Source organism: Lactuca saligna, chromosome 4 (assembly GCF_052625555.1).
Source record: "Lactuca saligna cultivar CGN05327 chromosome 4, ASM5262555v1, whole genome shotgun sequence".
Lineage (NCBI taxonomy): Eukaryota > Viridiplantae > Streptophyta > Magnoliopsida > Asterales > Asteraceae > Lactuca > Lactuca saligna.
In genome coordinates, this window is record NC_136420.1 from 289641107 (window position 1) to 289659758 (window position 18652).

General features: G+C 36.7%; 1 protein-coding gene across 1 annotated transcript; it reads left to right on the forward strand.

Moving 5' to 3' along the window:
• The first annotated feature begins 14855 nt into the window (after positions 1-14855).
• On the forward strand, positions 14856-17383 carry PDE194 (formyltransferase). Its single transcript, XM_078992533.1, has 10 exons — positions 14856-15105; positions 15204-15266; positions 15434-15671; positions 15763-15833; positions 15929-16033; positions 16129-16162; positions 16248-16348; positions 16450-16509; positions 16603-16806; positions 17140-17383. Exons 1-10 carry the CDS (start codon positions 14953-14955, stop codon positions 17233-17235), a joined length of 1125 nt encoding a protein of 374 aa, XP_078848659.1. The 5' UTR covers positions 14856-14952; the 3' UTR covers positions 17236-17383.
• The last annotated feature ends 1269 nt before the right edge of the window (positions 17384-18652 follow it).

The window sequence follows — 18652 nt, forward strand, 5'->3', positions numbered from 1 at the left end:
AGTTGTTAACACTGACAAGAACATTGTACTCTCAACAAATAGAAAAGATGATATATATGTTCTTGACATGTTCTCAAGTGACAAGGCACTGATGCAATGTTTCTTTTCAAAGTCTCAGACGAATCTTAGCTGGATTTGGCACAAAAGGTTTTCTCATCTGAACTTCAAGAATCTATCCAAGATATCCAATCAAGATCTAGTTAGAGGGCTCCCAAAATTCAGCATTGTGAAAGACAAGATGTGTTCAGCGTGTGAACAAGGAAAACAAACCATGTCCTCTTTCAAACCCAAGTCATGTTCTAGTATATCAGTCCCTCTTCATCTACTCCACATGGACCTGTTTGGACCTATTCCTGTTCGTTCTCTAGGTGGAAATAAGTATACTCTAGTGGTTGTTGATGAGTTCACTCGATTTACATGGGTAATTTTCTTGAAGAAGAAAAGTCAGGCTGCACAGGAAATCATCTCGCTGATTCGTAAAAATGAGACACTGACAGGTCTTAAAGTTAAGCAACTAAGAAGTGATCATGGCATTGAGTTCCGAAACTCAACTCTTGAAGAATTTTGTGATCATAAAGGAATTGGACAAAACTTCTCAACTCCTCGCACTCCTCAGCAAAATGGTGTTGCTGAACAAAGAAATAGAACACTGATTGAGGCAGGAAGGACTTTGATGATCCATGCTGGTCTTCCTATGTCGTTTTGGGCTGAAGCTATCAATACAGCATGTTTTACTCAGAATCGATCTCTAATTCATAGGATTCACAAGAAGACTCCATATGAAATGCTGAAAGATCGAAAACCAGATGTATCTTTTTTTCATGTGTTCGGATGCATTTGTTATATTCTAAATCAACGTGATCCAAGATCCAAGTTTGAACCTAAGGCTGATAAAGGTATTTTTGTTGGGTACTCATCTATTTCAAAAGCTTTTCATGTTTTTCATGTGAACAGATAATGTGTTGAAGAATCCATTCATGTGAAGTTTGATGAGGAATCATACACTGATGAAAAACTCACTCATTCTCCTTCTATCTTTCAAGAGCTTCTCTCTTGTCCATTCGATGAAGCACCTTCTGCAGAAGATAAGACTGATTCCTCTGATCCTATCATTCCAGTTCCATGTTCCTTAAGTCAAGATACTACAGCCACATTAGCAGATAACTCATTAGATGCTGATAAAACCCTTGAAGCTGAAGACTCTCCTGAAACTGATAATGTGTCAGTATCTATCTCTCCAGAATCAGCATCAGTCATTGAACATCGAGATCATCCTGTTGATCGAATTATAGGGAATATTCATGATGGTGTTCGAACTAGATCTAGTGTGCTTAATAACTTTTGCATGTAAGTTAACTTTGTTTCAATGATCTTGCCTGATAAAGTACACACAACTCTTCAAGATGCTGATTGGATCCAAGCCATGCAAGAAGAACTGAATGAGTTTGAGAGGCACAAAGTTTGGACTCTTGTCCCAAGACCATCTGGGAAGACTATCACTGGAACTCGCTGGGTCTATCATAACAAGGTTGATAAAGATGGTATCATCACTCGCAACAAGGCAAGGCTTGTAGCTCAAGGGTTCACTCAGATTGAATCCATCGACTACGGGGAAACTTTTGCCCCAGTTGCTCGCATTGAAGCTATCAGGCTGTTTCTCGCATACGCATCCTACATGAACTTCATTGTCTATCAGATGGATGTGAAGACAGCATTCCTTCATGGTGTGTTAGAAGAAGAAGTGTTCCTAAAACAGCCCCCAGGCTTTGTGGACAAAGATCATCCTGATTACGTGTACCGGTTAGATAAAGCTGTTTATGGGCTGAAGCAAGCTCCCAGGGCTTGGTATGAGACACTGACATCGTATCTGCTTGAAAATGGATACAGAAGAGGAGCAATCGACAACACTCTCTTCATCAAAAACAAAGGCTCAGATATGGTTCTTGTTCAAATTTATGTCGATGACATTATTTTTGGCTCTCCAAATGAGACACTGAGCAAGGAATTTGCAGAGATCATGTCTCAAAGGTTCGAAATGAGCATGATGGGAAAGATGACCTTTTTCTTAGGTCTTGAGGTTCAGCAACAAAAGACAGGTATTTCCATTTGTCAAAGTAAATATATTTCTGACCCGCTTGTTAAGTATTCTCTCAGTGACTGCAAGCCAGCCTCTACCCCAGTATCTAAGACTGATAAGCTACACGCTGATCCAACTGGAACAGATGTCAATCACTCTCTGTATCGAGGAATGATTGGATCCCTCTTATATCTCACAGCAAGTCATCCTGATATCATGTTTGGAACCATTCTCTGTGCTCGATTCCAAGCTAATCCCAAAGAATCTCATCTCATGGCTGTCAAACGTATTTTTCGATACTTAAAGGGAACTCAAAACCTTGCACTGTGGTATCCTCGCGACTCAGCATTTGAACTTTATGGATACACTGACTCAGATTATGCAGGATGCAATTTAGACAAAAAGAGTACATCTGGTGGATGTCACTTCCTTGGCAACCATCTCATCAGCTGGTCTAGCAAGAAGCAAACATCAGTTGCCATCTCAACTGCAGAAGCTGAGTATGTTGCCGCTGGGAGATGCTGTGCTCAGCTCTTATGGATTCAAAATCAGCTTCTCGACTATGGGTTCAAGTTCTCAAAGACTCCCATCTATTGTGACAACACCAGTGCCATTCAGATCACACAAAATCCTGTTCAGCACTCAAAGACAAAGCATATCGAGATCAGACATCACTTCATCAGAGATAATGTTGAAAAAGGAAAAGTTGTTCTTGAACATGTCAAGACTTCGGAGCAACTTGCTGATATCTTCACAAAAGCACTGGATTCTCAATCAACTGCTTACATTATCGGAGAATTGGGAATGATTTCCTTGTAATTAATTTTGATATTTAATTGTGCTAATGTTTGATATTGTCTTATAAGTTGATGTACATTGTGCTGATGATGACATACTGATGATATTTGCTACTGAGCACTTAGGTTTGATTTCTTATCTTTATCTCTTCTTCCAGTCTTCTAAACAAAAGTTGAATGATTCACTGTATTAAACCATACACTGATAACGACTTGAAACTCCTTGTCGATGGTTAGATCAAAACACCAAGATCTATCACACGCAACTATCCCTTCTTACCAATCTTACACTGGTTTCATGATTCAGTGTGACAAAACACACACTGATGAGAATCTAAAAATCTTTGCCGATGGTTAGATCCAAACACCAAGATCTATCACATGCAACTATCCCTTCTTACCAATCTTTTACTGATTCTGTGATTCAGTGTGCCAAAACACACGCTGATGAGAGTCTAAAAAATCTATGCCGATGGTTAGATAATGTAACTAGTATCTATCACACGCACCAATCTCCTTGCTAGCCCCGATTAAGCAAGTTGTACCTTGAATTGACGTAGAATTTTTTTCGGCATGTAACTTTTGTGACACTGAGCTCAGCGCTTCCGCAAACACTGATTGACGTTTCATCTTCTGTCAATGGCTCTTTTATCAAACGGCTATTTTCTATTCTGACAGGTTGTTACGATGCACCGTTATCCTTAATGACGATAATCAAGCAGATCAGAAGATAATCATTACCTTTAAAAAAAAAACCTTTTATTCCATATTTAAACCTCTTTCTCCCTTGGTTTAATTTCTCCTTCCCAAAAATCTTGAACCTCTCTCAAAAACCCTAGAATTCTCAAATACTCTCCAATGGCAGCATCTCTGTTCACATACTCCTCAACTTCTCGAAGGGTCATTCCTGCTCCAAACTCTCATCCTCTTCCCATTCACATCAAGGCCACCAATGTAGTCTTCAACCCCGACATTCCAGAGGTTCATCGAGGTCTTGGACTCGATGATTTCGTAAATTTCTTGGCTTCTTGTCGCCTTCGATATGCAATCAGCGATGTACCATCCGAGTTCTTCCCAGAACAAGTATGCGAGTTCTACTACATTGCAACCGTTAATGAAGAAAACAACGCCATCATCGGAACCATTGGCCATGGAAGACACTCTGTCTTCATCACCGCAGAACTTCTCAGTGCTGCTTTAAGGTTACCAATCTTCGAACCCTTCTCTGAGCCTCCATCTATTGAAAGATGTAAATGCATGTTTGATCAATTGGGCTATGATCACTCAAAGGCTGGCACTCGATCAGCTCTTATTTTGCGTCAATGTATGACCCCAGGCTGGAAGTTTTTCACTGGAGCTCTGTGCAAGTGTGTGGGTCACAAGTCTCGTAGTGGTGACCAATTGAGCAATTATGAGCAACAAGTTGTCTGCTCCCTTCTTCTCAACAAAAGACTGGATTATGGGGCACTTTTCTTTGATCAGCTTGTTCAGCTTCTACGAGCAAATGTACGTGCTGATCATGTTCCCTTTCCACGCTGGATTGCCCTAGTATTCGACAAATTCTTCACTGCTGACTACTTTTCTCACTCTGGGAATCCAATCCAATGTCCTCGAATGTCAGTTCGTATGTATCAGGATGATCCTTTAGATACCGACATTGGAATCTCCGATCGGATGAGAGAATGGATTGCCAATCCATACATGGTGCCTTCTCTCACCGCTGACATTGATGAAGGAGGTGCTGATGGTAATCATATGGATCTTGCTGATCAAGAGGTGGAACATCATGATGGCGGACATCTCTCACCTCAACTTTCTCATCACCTCATCTCGGATACTGGCAAAGTCTCCTCTGCACCACAGGATTCCATGCCTCTGGGGGAGCAACCATCTCAGGGGGAGCATCCCTCGCAGGGGGAGCTTCCCTCACAGGGGGAGCATCAGTCTCAGGGGGAGCATCCATCACCAACAGCTCACCACTTCTCTCCAAGGATGCAACCTAGCTCTCCAGTTGCCCCAGGTACCTCAATGGTTCAAATTCCCGCTTCAGCTTTTTCTGAACTGATGTCACTGACTCGGGACATGAGTCAGCATCTGCTTCGCATTGAGGCTGATGTTCAACAAATAAAGGAGGTTCTCTTACTTAATCCTCCCTCTAGTCCCAAATCTGATGATGCTAAAAAAAGGGGAGATACTAATGATGATGCTGATGCTGATGATCATGCTGATGGTGAGGCAAATGAGAAAGACACAGAACCTGCTGACAACACTATCTTTCAGCATGAATCACCCAACCCCATTCCTGAATCTGATTCTGCGGGGCATAATAGTCCAGCAGCTACTGAAAAATTGTTTGAAGACAGTGAGCATGATGAAGAGCATGATGAACCTGATGATGAATGTCAAATTCTTGACATGAACTTCATTGATACCCTCATTCCAATTCAGCAAGAAAGCTCAGATGACCTTGAAGAATCTCATCCGATACTAACCGATTCTATTGCTGATCCCATCATTCCGGTCCAAGGAGAGGATTCAGACATTGCCAGTGAAGAATCTCATCCGCTGTCTCGAAAGCGGAAGGTAGCAGATACCGACTTGGATCATTCTCAAACTGATACTTCTTCAACTGTGAAGAAACCTAAGTCCATTGTCAGTATTTCAAACCTTACCACTGAATGGAACATGTCCCCTGACCAAGTCAAGCAAATTCTTGATGAAGCCAATCGAGCTCAGCTTCTAAAGAACATTGCTCAAGCTGATGAATCCCTTATTCAGCATAAACTTCAGGCTAAGGGATCATTTGAAGCTCAGATGCAGAAGTTCCTGGAATTTCATTCCAAGGCTCAGTCTTCTCAATCTCCTCCTAGCTCTAGCAAGCCTAAGACTGACAGTGTTCTTGACCGGATTGATCGAAAGAGATTTGAAGATGTTTATAATCGTCGAATGTGTGGAGATAAGATCATCAAAGTCAAAGCTTCTAAACCTCGAAACGAGAAAATCCTTACGTTGCTGATCACTCGTCAAAGTCCTCACCACTCATATACTGAAGTTGTTAAAAGGGATGAGCTGATTAGATATGGGTATTCGGAATGGATGGAACTGCTTGATCTAGCATCCAAGCAAACCTCAGCTCACTCTTCCGAACTGACTTGTGCTCTTCATCTACTGATCAAGAAGGTTCAGCGTTTGGATCTTGCTCCCAAAGAACGACCTCAGTATCAAGGACAAAGGTCGTCAGTTCCTAGATCTCGAAGAACCAAGTTTCATGTTGATGGTGAAGAAGTACTGGTTTTAGACTTCGGTGCTGATGTGATTAATAATTCTCTTCCTCTCGGTGTTGATCCGGTTCAGCATCAATTCATCTCAGCTCCTGAACACGGGATGTTCTATCTCGACAAAAACAGGAGGATGTGCTTTCAACGAACTACTGAGATCCCAAAGGCTCCAACCACTCACCTTGTTGGCTTAAGGCAAATGTGCATGAGTCATCAAGATCTATCCGGAGAATTTCACATTCTTATTGCCATGGAGCTGCTGAACAGAAGACAGGAGTTGCTGGACAGTCCTTACTGGCCAGTTAAAATTGAAGCTGAAGCTGAGTATGAAGAATTCTTGTCCAGAGGTGTTCTAATCTAGTTGGTTTTGAACATCATCATATTGGGGGAGATTGTAAGGTCAAACCTTGAAATATGATGATGTTTGAAACTAGTCTATCAGTGTCAGCGCATGACTCAGCATTAGCATCAGTATCAGCATCTCAGTTGATCAGTATATATATCTTTATTCAGCACATTGTAACAGTTTTTTTTTTTTTTTTTTTTTTTTTTTTTTTTTTTTTTTTTTTTTTTTTGTATTTATCTTGTTTCCATAGTTAGCGTAAATTAGTTAGCTGGCATATCCCTGGATTGTAGGGATTGTCTAGAATAACAGTGTATATTATCTTGTACAGGTTTGTGAATGTGTGCGCTTTCACAAACCCTAATTGTCGCTTTGTGCACACGATAATCTCTTTGTGAGATTACCTTTCTTAGTGAAAGTTTTTCTTCGTGAATTTCTTTTGTTCTTATTTATTGTCTTTGTTTGATATATCGATTGATCTAAAGGCCTCTTTAGACTGAAATGTAACAACGAAGAAATAATCATGTTTTATGAAGAAAAAGATATCAAAGGGAGAAAAGATTCATTGATATAGATCATTGTTCTTAAGGAGCTTGAACCGACCAACCCATGAAAAGTTGGATGGATGAATGACACTTAATAATAGCTCTCTAGTAATACTTCGGAGAAGATAATATATAATATTCATTGTGTCGGTCCTCATGCAGTTTATTAAAAATTCACTTCAAGCTTTCCATTAAATTCACTCAAGATAAGAGAATAGGCCCACCCTATAAAAATTTAACATATACACAACTAACTTCACCATATACATAGATATATGGATAATCAAGAATAAAAAAATGCATGGTCATGATGGAAACAATTAATAGAAAATCAGGGATGTAGAGGCTTACAATTGTGATAATCTCAGCACTAAAACCAAAAACATCTTTGGAAATCCATAAAATTCCTACCTATAAAGTATCAATATGAAGCATGAATAAAGAAGAAAAATAAATTAAAAGAATAAAACCGAAGCTGAAATAAGTTAAAAAAAAATTGGAATCGTGAATTCTGCTGAAGTGATAGTAATGTGAAACGATAACATATGTCATATCTTTTTACTTTTTAGTATAAGCTTCTCTCCACGGTAAAATATAACCAAAAGTTAATTGATATTTCTTTTCTTAAATATTTTCGGTAATTATTTTTTACCATAATTAATTCTTGTTCATAGAAAGATGAGTTGTTTATGCATAATAAATTTGTACATTATGTTTTCAAGCATGTACCTCTTAAATTTCAAGAAAAATTTAATATGCTTTATAATATAGTTAATATATATATATATATATATATATATATATATATATATATATATATATATATATAGAGAGAGAGAGAGAGAGAGAGAGAGAGAGATTTGAAAATATATAATAGCATTGGGATTTCAACAGAATATCACATTTTGTGAGCGTCTGTTGTATTGTTCTTGTCGGTTTTGCACTTCTACATATTCAGCAAGTACATGCTCCTACAAGTTTTGTTATACTCAATATTTATTTAGGGATCAACATACAACCCGTTGGATCGGACCGAACCGAAAAATAACTGGAACGGACACGGACGATTTTCATATTAATGGGTCGGTTTTTGGGTTTCGCTTTTATCAATATTCAAGTTTCGGGTTTGGACTAGGGATGAACGGTTTTTCCCAAATCTCAATCATGTACCAGTACCGTACTGGAACCGGTACCGAACCGAATTTAAAAATATGGGACGGTACTTGGTACCATTCCTGGTACCGGTACCGATGATTTTAATTCGATTCAGTACTCGGGATTAATTTTTGATCGAATTTGGTTTTCGGGAAATCGGGAACGGTACTGGTCGGTTCCGTCCCACGCTCATCCCTAGTTTGGACCGGATCGAACCCGAAATAAGGGATATATATATCCATTTGCTTCCAGTTAAACCTAAGTTGTCATCACCAACACCACCCATCTCCTTATTCTATCCTCCCGTCAGCGGCCTTCACCGTTGCTCGACATAATTTTCGCTTCTACGAATAAAATTGAAGGGGGGGGGGGGGGGGGGTCTAATCCATTTTAAACATTTTAGTTTTCGTTTTTATTCAGTTTTACCTTTCTGTCTATGAACCCTGACCATCGACCACTGCCAGCAGCACCACTAATGTACCCTATATGCTACACCGCCACTAAAGGTGGTGTTCCTGTAGCCTTATTTTTTGGGGCTTAAGCATATGAGTTGAAGACCTTAAGAATTTATGAGCTTATAAGATAAAAAAATGTTTAAGTTAGCTTATGATTTATTAGCTAATAAGCTTTAAAAAAATATTTGGATTAACTTATTTTTGTAAAATGACTTAAAAGGAGAATAATGTAATGTTGGCCGTTGGGACAAAAAGAATTATTTAGGGTTGAAGATAAATAAGTAAATATAAACAAATAAGCTAATCAATTGGCAAAAGAAAAATGTTTTTACTTGGCTTATAAAAATTGACTTATTTTTAGATAAAATAAACTTGTAAACGTAAACAAATAAGCTAACCTAAACATTAATTTAATAGTCCAAAAAATAAACTAAAAAGCTAAACAATTTGAAAAATAAAGCTAAAACAAGCACCCCTACCACGATACAACACGCCTACTCGATCTCCTCCCGCTTTCTACTATCCATAGGCTTTCCCTAACCACCGTCAGCCACCTCTATTTCTATGTAGAACCCATTTCCCTTTCTCTTCTTTAAAGACCTTAGACGCTTCCACAATAGTCAGTTTTGTTCGATTCAACACAAAGAGAATCATCTAGCTTGTTCACTGGATTTTTTGGATCTTATATTTGCTTGAATATTTTTTATATTTTGAATTTCATTTTTTTTTGTGTGTTTCAAGCCGAGCTCAGTACAAGAAGCTCGAATCAAAGCGAGCCCGAGCTCGAGTCTCGTATAACTTAAATGAGTCCGAGCCGAGCCTGACCATGCTCAGGCTCAGCTCGACTCGTTTGAACCCGGAGGGTTAATTTTTGACATAGCTGATCTATGATGTTTGCCAGTAAATTAATTTTTAGCTTGGCATCTCCTGAGAAAGCATATGTTTTCTTTTTAGAGCAAATTGGTTTAAATAATTGATAGTCCTTTGTAAGAACACTTTATTTATTTATTTTTTTTAGCATAAGTGTGGGGCATATATAAAGATAGAGGTGCACAGTGAATAAGTCTTTATGGTGCTTTTGTGTTTGTCACTGCATCAAAGGTAAATTAATTGATTAATTGGGTATTTTTTCTATACTGTTTGATCATATTTGTATAAATAATTATGTTATGTTTCTTTAATTCTAATTTTGTCTGGAAAGATAAAAGTTAGGATTAGTTAGTGGATTTAGTTCAACTTTTAGCTTTTCTAACATGGTTTTCCTTACTTTGAGGCCAAAAATAATATATGAAGGTAGTCCTCCTTTTCGTGAAACATATAGAACTTATTTTCCGAAAAAGATGATTACAAGAAGTTGATTATAGGTTGATTTTTTATAAAAATGATTATGGGGTGTCTAAGGGGTGTCTTATTAGCATCACCCTTTATTTAATTGGTTTATGTACGATGTTAAACTATCAATAAGCATTTCTTTTTTACTCAAATTAATACCAAAGTTAGAGAAAAAGAGATTTTCCATATTAAGTCATTGCTTTTTTTTTAATAAGAGCCAAAATTTAGTCTTAATTTTATTTTTCTTCTATTTCCCCAAATATTCCTCATTTTCTCACATATTTGTCACACCCCCAAACCAAGGATGGCGGAAACGTCCGGGGGTGGAGGACTTCATGTACAGTATCACAACAACGAATATAATAGTGCTCAAAGTAAATACAACCATCATAAATATAATTAAAAAAGTTACACCAAAGTATATGTTTACATGATTCAAAATCAACTACATTATGATGACAAAAAAATAAATTGTTGACGGTTTAACGTCCCATCCTCAAAGCGATGACGTTTTCTTGTTTCACTGATTTCCTGAGAATACAAGTAGTTTTGAAAAGTGTCAACAATTAAGTTGGTGAGTTCGTAAGAGTTTTGTTTGAAGTAGAAACCATTTTCCTTGTAAAATCGATATAGTTTGATTTCCAGAAAATCCGATATTTTCTTAGTTAAGTGTGAATAGAATTATTCCTCTATGATGCATTAATGAACCCTAGAATGACCCGTAGAGTTCCTCTATAATCGTCCAACGTATATAAGTTATATAAGGTTTAAATTAGATAAAACGTTGAATATAGTGGGTCTGCCCTAGGTCCACAACCCAACGAGGAACAGGAGATGAGGCGGGCACCACCAATTCTAGGCCAATCAAGATTAAATTCTTATATGACTCAAACATATACGTTCAGCGACTATAGTTGAAGTCTAACAATTCTAGATGAAGTATAGTTTTAATATCATAATAACTATCTTAAGTGAACCTGGTACTTTGTATCGGTACCCCCTTTTTGTATAGAGACCCGACACTTTGTATTTGTACCCCTTTTTGTATAGAGACCCGGTACTTTGTATTTGTACCCCTTTTTGTATAGAGACCCGACACTTTGTATTTGTACCCCTTTTTTATATAAAAACCGACACTTTTTATTTGTACCCCTTTTTGTATAAGTATGTTATGTAAATGATCATAAACTATACCTATTATAGTCTATTAAAATGTTTGAAATGTATATGTACCCTAACTATACCTATTATAGTTTAGTATATTTCTTTGTGGTGTTTAAGAATCCCATTCTATGGAAGTCAAATGTATAGTACAATATAGCTATGTTTAACTTGTTTTGTCTTGTACTAATGATTATGATGGAGGATTCTTATAAATTCAGCAAGTAATTTCCTATAATATAAATATATCATAACAAGAAATACATGTAATATATGAAGTTATCAAAGTTTTAACACTTTGCTCAACATGTTACAAAGTGTTTTGATAGTTAGAAGCTGTTAATTAATTCTTAGTCTTTCAGCACTGTTTTAGAAAAATCATAGAAAAATCATACGAAGTCGAAAACTAGATCCGTAAATTCTGAGAGTTCGAAAAATGTGTCTAGTTTACTCATAATTTTTATCAAGATTTTTAATGACCTCAAATTTGGGTGAAAATGTCCATAATCACAGACTGGTCCGGATTGGTGTTTGAAATGATAGGCAGTTTTGTAAAATTCACCATAAATTGTAGAAAAATCGTATGGAGATGTGCAAGTAGTCATTTTAAAGCTAAGAACTTGAACTATTTGCACCTTGTACAGTTTTGAAAAATAAAATGTTTAAGTTGTCCAAAACAGTCTGTGAATGGAGTTGAACTTTTCTGATGAAGGCTGTTAGAAAATTTTAGTTATGTTCTTGGTGTTTTAACTTGTATTCCCCCCTGAAAACTTGAGAAAACATGAAAATGTAGGGGTATGAACTCACCTTGAGTGATTTCAGTAGATAAGTGTTGAAGAAGAGAAGTGTTCAACCCAAGAACACTTGAAGAGTCACTTGAAGATTCGAAACTCTAACGCTAATATGATGGAGTTTGTGTAAGATATTCATGATTTGAGTAGAATGAAATGAAATAATCATAAGGAGGATGAATTATACTTACTAAGAGTGGAAGAACACTTGAAAATCAACCTTGAATCTCGAAATTGGAGTGGGAAAAGTTTGAGAGAAAAGTGGTGTTTGATACTTAGTGAAATGAGGGCAAATGAGAGAAATGAGGAGAGAGGATGTTTGTTCCAGCTCTAAAAACGTGGAAATGAGTGTAAATTGAGTGTAAGGGACATTGAAGTGACCTAGGTAAGGTGGGGAGGTGTGGTTAGTCAAAGAGGGGGTGTGGGGTGGTTGCTTGTGACATTAGATAAGGCAAAGTCAACACTCCACCTTTAATAATTCACCCATTTGATTTTTATTATTTAGATAATGATTTTCATCAAAATATGTTTAAATTATGAATATTTAGAGTTTATTATGTTAAAATATAATTTCTGGAGAAAATCCCGCTTTAAAATCACGAAAAACGGGCTTAAAATGTTAAAAATATCAAAAATGGGCTAAAAATGACAAAATTCCGAATTCTGGCCGAGGTTCGGCCTTCTGATGCTGAAACCGAGAGGAGGGAGGGTAGAAACCGAGAGGGAAGAAGAGGGAGAGTAGAGACCGAGAGGTGGGAGAAGAAACCGAGAGAAGAGAAGAGAGGGAGCAGAGACCGAGAGGTGGGAAGAAAGAACAGAGAGGCGCGAGAAGACAGAGAGGCGGGTAGAGAGACAGAGACCGAGAGTAGGCGAGGAGACAGAGAGGGAAGCAAGGGAACCGATAGGCAGAGCAGGGAACCGAGAGGGGAGACCCAGAGCAGAGGCTCGGTCCTCGCATGCCACAGCCAACAGAGGCTCGGTCCTCGCGTGCCACAGCCAACAGAGGCTCGGTCCTCGCCCTAAGAGGCCTCTCTTCTTGGTTTCGGTTCCTAAAGCCTATTTTTCTCGTTTTCGCCCCGTTTTGAGCCGTTTTTGACCCGGTTAAGGGTCGGAATGACCCGAATGATCCCAAAAAGTTACGGGAATTTTTGAGAGAGATTTGGGAGAGATTTCTCACACTTGGAGAGATTTGGGAGAGATTTGACATTCTTGGAGAGATTTCTCATACAGAGAGTTATTGGAGAGAGATTTCACATACTTAGAGGGATTTGGGAGAGATTTGACATAGAGAGAGATAGAGTGAAAATGATTGAGAGAGGTTCCATGTGGGACAGTTGTGAGTGTCCGGCATCGCAATGCATGGTTCGTAAACCCTGTTAAGCCTTGTTTAAGGATCTTACACACTCCCGATGAGTAAGCATCATTGTTTTATCGGTTTGGCTTGCCACTTACCGCAGTTTTTAGGTTAAAGAGATCTAGTTGTATGTACTTTTCGATTTATGTTTTCTTATCAGAATAGCGAGTTGTTTAGTAAATACTGAACGTAAGTCCTAGTACACAAAGATTAGTTGAGCTGACTTGTTGACTTTATTTGACTTTGAATTGACCAGAATTTGACGGTTGTCACAATATTTCTCATGTATTGTTTTAAATTTCGATTACACAATATTTTTTATTTTTTATTTTTAACGCGTTTTTCTTATTTTTATTCACTCCTATTGTTTTGAATCACATTTTAAATAAATATTTGGCAATAAAATGAAATTTGATGAGTATTTAATGATGGCATGACGAGTTTCTCTAATGTTACAATAGTTCCCAAATAAGAGTTGTTGTTTTATCTTTTAAAATAATTGTTAGTTTATCTTTTTCTATAAGTTAAAAAAAATAAAAGATATTTGGTAAAATAAAAAAAAAATTAAAACCAACTTAGAAAAATGAGTCTATTGAAAAGTCAACATTTTGAAACTTTTAACCATTTAAAACTTAAATTACTTTTATACCCAACTATCTAATCAATTGGATACGGTCGTTACTCGCGTTCTTGTTTTGTCCGCTCACCTGTTCTCTGTCGTTCACGATAGTTCAAACCATCGGCGGTCTTCCTCGGCGATCTGCCTTCCAGCCATCGTCGATCTTCTTTGTCGGCGTTTCCTTCCTCCGTCTCCGATCAGGTAAGTTTAAGCTTCGATTTTGTTTTCGTTTGTGTCGATTATCAATTTTCATTAGGGATAAGCAAAAGGACCGAACCGGCCGGAACCGGATCGGAACCGGGAACCGGCTTCTGCCAAAATCAAGAACCGAACCGACCCGGCGGTTCTATCAGTTCCGGTTCTACCGGTTCCCGGTTTCTACCGGTTCTTGTCGTGTCTTCAAATGTTGGAACCGGTCCTTGAAAAATAGCATCATACGATTCCGATTTTTGTCGGTTCTACCGGTTTTTGTCGGTTCCGGTTATATCGGTTTCGGTTCCTACCGGTTCCCGGTTCCAAAAATACACAAAAATAACGTCCAGATCCCTGCCCGACCGGTTCCATCGGGTTCCGGTTCCGATCAGTTCCCCGGTTCATTTGCTCATCCCTAATTTTCATTAACAAAAAAAATATCGATTTTCGACTTTCTTTGCACTGAATGTAATTTGTTCCTTCGATTTTGATACCTGTGATGTTATGAAATATTGATTATCATACGTTTGAAGTACTATGGATATGTGTTGACGAAAATTGATGATATATAGATGAAATATGGATTTGTGTTGTGTTAACATGACTAGATTTGTGAAATGTATGCACCAAGCTTTCTCTCTAATTCTAGTTTTTTTTTTTTTTTTTTTTTTTTTTTTTTTTTTTTTTCATAAAAAGCTTCTAAAATACAAATGGAAATGACTATTGTACCCTTGCGGTGGATAAAGGAACAAAACATCCAATCCAGTGACGAAAATGGCTTGAATTATGATGAAAACGGACGGCGATTCACGATATTGAATACTTTTGTACCCATCGGAACCTGCCGGAAAAAATGCACCACTTATCATCATCGTCGTGGATGCTCCGCCGCTTTTGCTGTCATGCAACGCCTTCCTTTTCGCCCCCTACCGCCGTTTTATCTACTTCTGCTGCTACTCTCACTCCTCCCAAGAAGAAAAAACTCGTTTTCATGGGTTCTCCCTCGGTAATCTCTCGCCCAATGTTCCTACAATTTACGTTAAGCATCGCCATGGGAAATAATTTTCGATTGGGGCTTCGATTTTGAAATCTGATTCGTGTTAGGTCTCTGCTTCCGTTCTCGAGACTCTTCTTGACGCATCCTCCGCCGCTGATTCCTTATTCGAGGTACTTAATCTTTGACAAACTGCGATGAATTAATCAGAGTAGTATTACATCAATATCTAACCTAATTATGAATATGAATATGAATACGACCCTTAAATCCATTTACATTCGCGAGTAATCAATGACAATGGCTTTCAAATTTCAAATTCTCACCCAATGTGATTCAGGTTGCAGCGATTGTTACCCAGCCACCTTCAGGAAGAGATAGGGGAAGAAAAGTGATGCCATCACCTGTAGCACAACATGCTCTCGATAGAGGCTTCCCTAATGACCTAATTTTCACACCTGTTAAAGCCAATGAGGAAGCATTTTTGTCCAATTTCAGAGCACTTGAGCCTCAACTTTGCATCACAGCAGCATATGGCAACATATTACCAACCAAATTTTTACAGATTCCTTTATTAGGTTAGTGTTCTTAAAGATCTCATTCTCACCACACTATCTTTCAAGTTTTCTTGAATTCTTTTGTTATTATCTTTGAATGTATTATCTGTAGGGACTGTGAATATACACCCAAGCTTGCTGCCTTTATACCGTGGAGCTGCTCCTGTTCAAAGAGCATTGCAGGTTCTTTTTCTTTTCTTTATTTTTTTTATACATTTTATAAGTAACATTAGTAAAAAAAGTTTATATCTTTATATGAAAATAATAATCTTCATCAGGATGGAGTTACAGAAACTGGTGTATCATTAGCATTCACTGTCCGGGCATTAGATGCGGGCCCCATTATTGCCTATGAAAAAATGAAAATCGATGATCATATTAAGGTTTGAATTCTTTTCCAAATATGAAATTGATACAATTTGTTGCATTTTCATTAGTGAAAATAAATAATAATAAAAATTATGTGATTTGTTTTCAGGCTCCAGAATTGCTTGATCTACTATTTGCACAAGGTATGTCATATTCTCATTCAATGGAATAAATAAATAACTAAATAAATAAATAAACATTACTTTATAATGATCCTAATATACACAGGATCTAAACTCTTGCTTCAAGAACTTCCCTCTATATTCAATGGATCTGCAAAGACAAAAGCTCAAGAACAAGATGACTCAAAAGCCACTTTGGCTCCAAAAGTTAGTTGAGTTACTTAAAGGGATAATGACATAAAAGCCCTTAAGTTTAACAGAAATGTACATTGCTATTATGTTGTTAAGCTTTTTTTTGTTTCTTGTAGATAACTCAAGAGGAGTCATGGTTATCTTTTGACAATGAAGCTTTGACTCTACATAATAAGGTATGATGCCATAAGATGAGATAAAATAAAATATATTTTTTAATCCAAATCTTTTATCATCACATAATTAATTATAAATAAACAAGTTTTTAGGTGAGGGCTTTTGCAGGGTGGCCAGGGACCCGAGCTAAAATTGTTGTAATTGATGAAAAGAATGATAAAAGGAGTGAACTTGATCTCAAAATTATAACTTCTAGGGTTTATAATGATGATGATGCTCAAGTTAGCAAAGATGATGACGTGGCATTCAAAAAAGGGTCGATGATTATACCATGTAGCGGGGGCACGGCTCTTGAGGTGAGGATGCATTTACCGTAACAATATTTATTCCAAGATTTTTTTTTTTCAAGAAAACTTAAAGTTTGATTTTATTTTTTATCACTAAAGGTGAAAATTACAAGAAAATCGGTATATTTGTGTTTTAAAAAAAAGTACAATCATAAGGTAAACAAGTGGAACATTTTGTTCATAAAATACCTTTAAAATAAATGTTCTTTGTGAACAAAGGACACCTTTTTCAAAATAATGGTATTTTCAAAAAAAAAAAAAAAAGTTTGTTACCTATTTATGTCATTAATCCTATAAATATAATTTTATTTAAATTAATTTATTAATTTATTGAAATGTAAGGTCTTGGAGGTACAATTGCCGGGTAAGAAAGCGGTAAATGCGGCTGCGTTTTGGAATGGTTTGAGAGGTCAAAAGGTGAAGAAATTGGGATTGTAAAAGTAAATTTTCTTCAACAAAAAAGTGAGCTTAAGAATTTTGTAAAAGAAAAAAAAAATGTAATGGTTTTCAAGAAACTATAACATTTTATTTTCTCTAAAGAATTGTAACGCATTGTTTCTAGATAAGCTTCTTGTTTCTTTTTGTATCTTCTTTATCGCTCATTAGTTTAATTAGTATTTTTTTTTATTGGAGTTTTGTATTTAAGGGTGGTTATTTTAAATTTTATTTACCAAAATGTGTTTGGTTTGCGAAATATTAACAAAAATAAGGCAAAAACACGATGCACCTAACATTATTAAAGTAATAAAAAAGAGAAAATAACACGATGAGAGCTTCTACAGAAGATGGTGACAACATTCATAATCAATAATCATTCAACCAATGAATGAAAATTAGTGAAAGATTCCACTGCTTTGTGAGAGTTGGAAGCGATTGAATGCTTGCAAAGGGATGTTAAGATAAATATTTTATTTATTTATACATTGATAGGCTATTAATGGAAGTGGAAATGTCCAATTATGCATACATAAATGAGGCAACGGAAGCCTATATTTTTTTTTGAAACAGCAAATCTAACCTGCTCCTAAACTACACCTTAAATCCACCTATGTCCACGACGGGACTTGAACCCTCAACCTCAAGTAGGGAGGGCAACACCGGATACCGCTGGGCTAGAAGCCCTTTGGTAACGGAAGCCTATATGATATATTTTTTTAATTAATAAAAACAGAAAAAAAGAAATAGATAAGTAGAAAATACAAAGTGTATTGAGATTAGTGAATACCCATAATGGTTTTGTAAACTCAGCTTCTAGTGAATACACCGGTGTCACAATGTTATCAGATTCAACCTCTAACATTGTAACATAAATTATAGAAACTGGATGCTAAAAAAACATTTAATTATATGTAAAAAAAATCTTTCTAAAGTTATCCATTTGTGAAGATTCCAAAAACAATTTTTTTTTATCAGTGACAAAGAATAACACTTCTAGAGTAACAATTACATAATGCAATTGAATTAGCGTGAACATATATAAAATCAAAGTTATAAGATGTAATTTTCTAATTACCTTCATCGAACCACTTTGGTTCAGTTGGAGATTTAATAATGGTAGAATCGCCCCTGCAACACATACACTTTTGTATACATCTCTACACAAAGCAACAACATTTGCAGAATTGTAAAAGAGTGTTAAATGTTTAGGAAAATGACTTATTAAGGTAACTAACTATTCCTATTGTCATAAGGTTATTGTCACTATGGCCCAACAAAGTTACGTATAATGGTTTAAATGCTCCATCGTGACTATTTTTTGCATTTTAATGGCATAAACCTGTAATTTCTGGTTTTAAAAGGGCACTTTTGGAAAAATGAAGGGGTCACCTGGTAACCCCCATCCTACATAGCAATT

Bases quoted from the DNA above. Each gene is read 5' to 3' on its own strand.
- PDE194 (XM_078992533.1), top strand. From the start codon at position 14,953: ATGCACCACTTATCATCATCGTCGTGGATGCTCCGCCGCTTTTGCTGT. The intron at 16,034-16,128 runs GTTTGAATTCTT...ATTTGTTTTCAG, and splicing joins AAATCGATGATCATATTAAG to GCTCCAGAATTGCTTGATCT. The intron at 16,807-17,139 runs GTGAGGATGCAT...TTGAAATGTAAG, and splicing joins GCGGGGGCACGGCTCTTGAG to GTCTTGGAGGTACAATTGCC.